This window comes from Arvicanthis niloticus, chromosome 2 (genome assembly GCF_011762505.2).
Source record: "Arvicanthis niloticus isolate mArvNil1 chromosome 2, mArvNil1.pat.X, whole genome shotgun sequence".
In the NCBI taxonomy this organism is placed as follows: domain Eukaryota; kingdom Metazoa; phylum Chordata; class Mammalia; order Rodentia; family Muridae; genus Arvicanthis; species Arvicanthis niloticus.
The window spans coordinates 63,704,996-63,713,444 of NC_047659.1; the positions used below are offsets into that span (position 1 = coordinate 63,704,996).

An 8,449-nucleotide genomic window follows, 5' to 3' on the forward strand; every position below is an offset into this window, starting at 1 on the left:
TCTGGCTGAAAGCTGATTTGAACTAAACTGACTGAACTCAACTGAACTGACTGACTAAATTGAACTCACAAACAAACTTACTAACAAACTCAACTCCATTGCATTGCACTCACTGCACTGACTCCCAACTTGAATGACAGAACTGAATGACTTTTGAGAGTTAGGTGTATCTGATCTCTGACTCATTCTGTCAAATATTTCTCTGGTATACAATATCTCTGCAATACAAAGAATAGAATCCCAACGGGATAGAAGGCAAAGCAACTAATATAAAGAAGTACAGAGTGTGTGGATCTCATTATTGCCTAACTGATGGACCATCTGGGTACATCAATGAAGAACCATAAGAGGAAGCACAAGAACTGCATATGTTTAAAGCATAAAAAATACGTCAGCATTGAGAAGTGAAAGTGAACAAAAATTACTACTCCTAACCAAGGGAAAGAGAAAACTAGTTTGCACCAATAAAGTGTCACTGGGTATATCAACCATGTTCTAAGGTTCATGCCCAAGATTAGCTGATTAACACAAAACAGACTCCATATTTTATTTTATTTTATTTTATTTTATTTTATTTTATTTTATTTTATTTTGCTTTGCTTTGCTTATACATACTTGCTATGACTTTTGATTTGGTTCGATTTGGTTTGTCTTATTCTTTTGTTTGCTTGTTTGTTTTGATTTTTGTTTTTTTCTGAGAGAGAGAAAGAATAAATGGATGGATAAGTAAGGAGATGGGAAGAATCTGGAAGGAGTTGAGGAAGGGAAAGAATATGATTAAAATATATTGTATGAAAAAAAAAGAAAAAACATAATATGTTCAAATTTAAAAACTGAACTCTTTTCTATCCTAACAGACCAACTGTATTAATTTACTCAAAACCTGATGATATGTTGAATGCACTATAGAGTTGCTGCCAGTTTTATACCCATCATTCTGAAATATCTTAAGCATTCTTGGCGTTAAAAATTTGTCGTGTGTGTGTGTGTGTGTGTGTGTGTGTGTGTGTGTGTGTGTGTGTAGTACTTCTGCAAGATTGAATTTTCATTCATCTGTAACTATTAATTCTGGTTTTAACCTTCACTGGCTGTTATCTGTATCTTACTTGTCTATATACTCTCACCTTCTTAGTATCATGGTGCCCACCTTCTGGTGCCAGAGTTTCACTCTTACTTACTCATCAATGATTTTTATAAAGAATCAGAGACTAAGCCTTCACACTTGACATGTGAAGGTGTGCAGTGTAACATTTATATATTATCTACAAATCACCTCTAAATACTTGATTCATCATCTGTCTATTCATTTTCAATGGAGGATTAATAAACTGCCAGGACATACCTAATCAAAACCTTATGAGATATTTCTTCTCAATCTCAGTGTGTTTCAGCTTGCATTTAATTCTGACTGTAGTTTCCAACAATGTGTGTGTTTGTGCAACAGAGGAAATGTCTACTAGAACTAATTTCATTGAATTGCATTGTTATCTTCATGGACAGATTCCCACTAAATTCATTTGTTACCTTTGTGAGAAGATATCCGCAAATCACACTAGGATCCATTAATTTCCAAAGTCTGCCTGTTGGCTCTGTGATGCATATGTTCTGAAGTATCATTCCCCTGCAGTCTAGGCTATCAATTCAAGACAAGCCTCCTTGTTCACTGGTCTCAGCACATAAACACACACACACACACGCAATCACATTTGCGCACACGTGCACACACACATACACACATACCACCACCACCACCAGCCATCCATCAACACCATTATAATTATCTCAGTGGAAGGTTTGAAGCTTATTAACTTTATCAAATGAGTTTATTTTGTACCAGCTTCTATCCAGGCATTAGAAAACACAATGAACTTCATTAGTAATGGACAACTATGCTTTTCCAAATTATTAGAATCACAGTGTTCATAGATGAACCTACTTTAAAAATATGTATTTTACTTAGAAAATTGCCATATAATATCAGGGTGTTTTTACATCTCTATCATTAATATCCTAATAAAATTATTCATTGTGGTTAAATTTTATCTGTTCTACTCAGGGGTAATTTGTGGTCTGTATCCTGATTGGATTTCATCTAATAAAATATAAAAGCAATGGAAGGCTTATAGTTATAAAATGAACAGTAAAACTTTTTTTGCTACACAACCAATATTAAATAGATAATAAAATTCAGAAAATAGAGAATTAATGTGGATCCAAGACTCTAAACTGAAGGGATAGCGTAAAAAAAATAACTTACTTTCATTACTCAATAATAACTAGTATCTCAATATCACATAGAATAATTACTATCAAAATGGTATTCTAGATTTATGCTTTCTTAAAGTTTAGAGGTGCTTTAGATTTCTAATCAGTTTACAAGAATTTGCTGATTCAGAACCAATCATTTGTGATGACAAACTGAGACAGGAGAACATAAATATAGATGATAGCCCAGTTTTAAATTTCTGCTGAAATAGCTATATCCAAGTAATATCCAACTCTGCCTTAGAGTTAACATCCTCATCTCTAGATTAAAAAAAATGGTGGCTAAGATTCTGTGTGTCCTATATGCAAAGTTCAGTGACAGGTTTAATTATTGTCTGAAGTCACTTTTTTTCTCCAGAGCTTCTTTATTGCATGTTTTACCTCAGCATTCCTGAGAGTGTAGATTAAAGGATTCAGCATAGGAGCCACCATAGTATAAAAGACAGCAACACCTTTATCAAGTGGCAGAGTGGTCACTGGGCGTAGATATACAAATATGCAAGGAATAAAGAATAACACTACCACTGTAATGTGAGACACACAGGTGGAGAGGGCTTTGCGCCTGCCCTCTAAGCTATAGTTCTTTAGAGAGCGCAAGATGATCACATAGGATCCCATCAAGAGCAGGAAGTTAAATAGGCAAATGAACCCACTGTTGGCAGCAACAAAGAGACCAAGGGTGTGTGTGTCCATGCAGACGAGTTCCAACAATGGGTACAAGTCACACATAAAATGGTCTATGATGTTGGGGCCACAGAAGGGGAGCCACACTGTAAAGAGGATCTGAATGGTTGCATGGAGAAATCCTCCAGTCCAGGCCACCCCCACCAGGAGAATACACAGCTTGTGGTTCATGATGGTCATATAGTGCAGAGGTTTGCAGATGGCCACATAGCGGTCATAGGCCATCACTGTCAAGAGGATGATCTCAGTAGCTCCAAAAATGTGCTCTGCATAGACTTGAGCCATGCATCCATTGAAGGAGATGACTTTGTTCTTTTGAATGGAGTCCACAATCAGTTTTGGAGCTGAAGAAGAAGTGTAAATAGTATCTATCAAGGAGAGGTGGCACAGGAAGAAATACATTGGGGAACGCAAAGCCTGGCTGCTGATGACAGTGACCACAATGAGCAGGTTGCCTGAAATTGTTATCATGTACAGAACCAAAAATGTCACGAACACTACTTTCTGCACTTGGGGGTTCTGTGTAAGACCTATCAAGATGAATTCAGTCACATTCCTTTTATTCTCCATCTGTATAGTATAGTTAATGTTTTTAAATCCAAATGAAAAGTATTTTATCTTCAGGAAAAAAGAAAATAGAAAATCAGAAAATAATTAAATAATCTTAAATTCTAATCTTATGAGTTATATCAAATCACAGATGAGACCTAGTCTCCCATATATATATATATATATATATATATATATATATATATATATATATATATTAGGTCAAACCTTTTCTTAGGTGACTTTCCTAGTCCTTTTTTTTAATTGAAAAGAATTCTTAAAAGTCATAAAACACCCCAAAGGAAAGATCTCATTTTGTACAATCAGAGGAGCAACTGAAAACTTCACTTTTGCATCAGAATGATGCAACATTAGCAGTAAAAATTTTGGAGATTAGCAAGATATGTATGTATATATGTATATATGATTGGATGTATGTATGTATGGTAAATTACCACCATAAAATAGTCCTTAAATACTAATTCTAGTTATGTAAATGTAACAAGTAAAAATTAGTGATAATAATTATGTAATTGGTACTTGAAGATTTTGTTTTTATATGTGTATTTCAGGAATAAAATTAAATTTTGAAGTTTTTGCATAAATTTTTATAGGTTGTGATTCACTGATGTTAAAACACAATTATATTTGTCTCATTTTCTTCACATCTTTCCAGAAAATGTATGAAAATGGAGGAAATGTTAAGTGAAATAAGTCAAATGTCAATATCACATATTCTTTCTCATAAGGGGATGCTAAAACTAGCATCAGTCTAAACATACAAGTAGAACTGAAAAATGAAAAAATATAAATAAATAAATAAATAAATAAATAAATAAATAAATAAGAAAGAAAGAACGTACTAGAAAATGGGGATCTCAAGAACAGGGACCAAACAATTAAATACTCAAACACATTGCTGCCACATGCTCCACATCACAATTGGATGACTACAGTTCACAGTATCCCATATGATTTATGAATATTAGAAGAGCTCAAAGTCTACAAGTATAAAAAGATAATGATAAGAGAAAATATTGATTTGATCAGTATATACTGTGTATAAATGTTGAATAGGCAACATGTGCTACACTAAGATGTGCAATTACTACATGTTAATAAAAATTAAGTTAGAATTTGGAGAGATGGCTCAGTGGTTATGATTGTATGCTGCTCCTGGAGAGAACCTCAGGTAAGGTAAGAACCTACATCAGGTGGTTCACAATCAAATACAACTCCAGCTCAGGAAATTCTAGATTTCTTCTTCTCACAAAAACCTGAACTCACATATGCACATAGACACAAATAGACACACAACTTTTAAAAAATGCTTTATAGCCATCCAAAACTTAGATTGAAAATAACTTAATTAATTAAAATATTGAGGCTATTTACTTCAGATATAAAATTATGTGTGACTTGTTATTTCTTAAATTTTTTATCATTTCAAATTACTGTAGATTATATTACTATTTCTATTATCAGAAAATAATTTTGATTTCAGTATTTAGCCCTCCAATTGAAAACATGGACACTTAAGCTGAGTAAACTATGATGAAAAAATATATAAGTGATTGTACATTAACGCATTGTGGAAATCCAAGAAATAGCATAGGAAAGATAATGGAATGTTCTCATAAAATTATGATTGTCAATTCACAAAATGAGCATAGGACGGGGCATTAACAGGTACTAGTGAATGGGCACACAGGAAAGAGAATGAGATTACCCTGACTACTCACACAACTCTTAGAATAACACTGGATATTATGCTTATTCTACAGTAAAATATGGGTGCTCATTGAATTAACCCCATTAATTAGCAATTCATTTGAACAGTAAATAATTCAAGCCTAAATAGTCAACCAGAACCTACTTAATTCAAAATCTGCTTCATTTATTTACTTGATGAAGAATGCAGATATCTCTCGAGCTTTGCAATATTACTAAAAAATGTTTTATTATTATCAGTTTTTATTTTTCCTAGACTTCAGATTAATCTTTTAAAAATATCCTCATGAGTTCCTGACACAACAGAACTGCAAAGGGTAATATGAATTGTCTTCATCACTTGTAGTCATGATACATACTGAAGTCTATGAGAAAGAAACATTTTCCCAAATGGCCTCAAGAATACTTCATTGACACATGGACATTACAGCTCTAAACCTGGAATTACAGCCTTTCTTCTAAATAGCCCAAAATATTAGAGGATCCTCCCAGGAGCAAGAACCCTTGAGAATAAAATGTAGTGCATTTCTAATTGCCAGATCTTCTCTAGAGGAGCTAATCCTTAGGATAACAAAGACTGGACTAATATGTTTCCATAACTACTCAAATGTCTGTGCCCAAGTCACATTTTATGATGAAAACCACACATAAAATCCAAATCTTGACTGTCCATCATTACTTCAGTTAGTATTTCCATGTCCTGCAAATTTTCAAGTAATCTAAATACATTTTAATTCTCTTCTCCTTTTTCCCTCACACCATAGACAAAAACATTAACTGAACAACTCAGTCATTTGTCTAAACTGATGTCTTTACTGCTCGATGATAGATTCAAGAAATAAATGAGTTTCGTTCCCTGTTTTGGTTCAAAGGCTAGTAGCATATCCTGTGGCATTTGCAGAGGAGCAAGGAGAGTCTGATCTTCCATGAAAGGAAGGCTGCACTGAAGAGGCAAGGATGTAAAGGGACAACCTCATCCCACACTGCTCAGATATTTGGACATGGAGCTTTATCTGGGCTCTACTTTTCCACATTTTGTGCAGCATGCTGAGGCTTCCTTGTGATATGCATGCTTCCTGTGGGATATCCCCATACTGAGCACTGGCAGAGTACAATTGGCACGATGGTACTAAGTGATTTGTGTATAGTATTTCACCTATTCCTCACAACAATGCCAAAATGTTTACATACTTTTAAATGTGCATTTAAAAAAAAGACTATGATTGGGAGGTAAACAACTTACCTAAAGTCCCAGTAATAAAATGTAGAGGACCCTGTATTCAAATCCAGGATGTCTGTCTCCAACACAGATTCAGTTCACTTTGAGAGTCAGTATTGCCAGAGGTCAGAACAGTGAACTTGTGCATTAAAGCTACCAGCTGTGGTCACAGGAAACCTCCTCAGTCCTCTGCTAAGCTCCAAAAGGAAGCCAGATGGTAATGAGTTTAGATCTTTAGTCTGCCAGCCTCTGGAACACTCTACATTAGAAGTCCATGGGTAGCTTGTATTTTATCAACTTATACAAACTTTAAACTTGAGGGGCTAAGTGTCAGCTGAATAACGAAACAGAGCCTATCAGTGATGAAGGGCAAGAAAAGCCTAGATCTACTAAATTATAACACTGATATTTTCTGTGTCACTATATTACCTTTCTTTGGACAAAACAATATGAATATATACAAGGAAACAATAGCTGCAAAGGTCAGAGAATTAGCTTCTAATTATCAATACCTGTCTTGACTTTCAGATTAAGGTTATAGATATTTAGTCATGTAACAGGACAAGATTTACTATTGCAAAGGCAAGCTCTCAGTGTTTAATACGATATCCGAGAACATTTGATGAGGTCAAAATTAAGTCAAAAAGCGGACTTTTAATTCAGATTCCCAATGACAGAAGAAAGTATCGTTTTTTCCATTCTGGATAGTGAAATTTTAATTTATCCATCACTGACCTCAGCTTCAGAGGTGAAAGAATTCTTTGGAAAACAGAATTCAAATGCTGTTCTTCTTCCTAACATTCTGACCTGTCTTGACTGTAGTGAAGGTCACATATCTATCAGAGCTCTAACTTCAAAGACCCTGTTTTCATCCTCAGCTACATTCTCTCCTGTTATTGGTACAAGTTGATATTTTCCCCTCTCTTGAATTCCTGAGAATAACCATTGCAAGTTTTTCTAGAAAATGTGTGACTGTAAAATAAGCCAATAAAGTACCCAGACCAGCATATCTTATGTCCTATGCAGCAGGAAACTCTCAGTGACCCACCCAGCTACTTCAGCATCTATAAAATGCTCAAAACCTAGAAATAGGTTTTTGCAGTTTTCATGAATTGAAAGCCTTTTTCTAAAAAATTAACATGCCTGTGTATCCATATCCATAGTTTAAAGAACAAGTATTTTTGCAAAATCTCCTAAAACATCTGAAAACATTCAAAAAGATTGTTTTGATGAGTTTTATGGCAACTTCTTAGGGAAGGTTGGAAATACCATAAACTAGATTAAAAATAAGGATTCTTGGAAACTCACTGTGGCTTCTGCTGCAGTTGACGTAAATGCCCAGGATCTTTAGAAATAATTATTCTTTAGAGTAATTATTACATACAGCTACTTACACATCATTTCATGTAATGTGTCTATCCCAAATCCACAATGACTGAACAATAATTCAGGAGGCAGGGACTGTCAAATGACACAAGCTTCACATGCATTTAACAAGTATTTTCACATCTTGATGGCTTTGTAATGCTTGTCAAAAGGAGGGGGCTCTATTGAAATCAACAAAGATCTCCATATTAAAAGGAATCTTCTAATCTTTATCGCCACATCAAGTTACAAAGCAAGACAAAAATATGTCTACCCTTTAATTATCCAGTGGAAGAAAAAAAAATGAAACGTGTAAAGAAAGAAAGGCTACTGAGTGCTTTATTAAAGGGCAAACAGGTCTCACCTTTGCCCTCCCAGGAATTAATTATTTCTGTTTTTTGAAGAGTTTACCTTAGGAACAGATACTTCGGAGTACTTATCTCTAAACAATTCAGTGATTAGTTCTCTTTTTTGCAGTTAAAACTAATTTATTAATAGTCAATATCTGATCAGGAGTATTGTAATGAATGACATGTTACATCAGCCCTTGGGACCATGACTGGGACAGGAAGGGCTCTCATTACTGTATGAATAACAACCTGGATTTTGCTCACTCTGTAGCCCTGAGGAAGCTTC

General features: G+C 34.6%; 1 protein-coding gene across 1 annotated transcript; it reads right to left on the reverse strand.

The window, feature by feature from the left end:
* Positions 1-1,801: 1,801 nt before the first annotated feature.
* LOC117703560 (olfactory receptor 4C12) lies at positions 1,802-8,249 on the reverse strand. The gene is made up of 3 exons (XM_034495267.2): positions 7,843-8,249; positions 6,473-6,640; positions 1,802-3,567 (listed from the first exon to the last, which is right to left on the reverse strand). The coding sequence occupies exon 3, from the start codon at positions 3,517-3,519 to the stop codon at positions 2,590-2,592; it is 930 nt and encodes a 309-aa protein (XP_034351158.1). The 5' UTR covers positions 3,520-3,567; positions 6,473-6,640; positions 7,843-8,249; the 3' UTR covers positions 1,802-2,589.
* Positions 8,250-8,449: the final 200 nt, after the last annotated feature.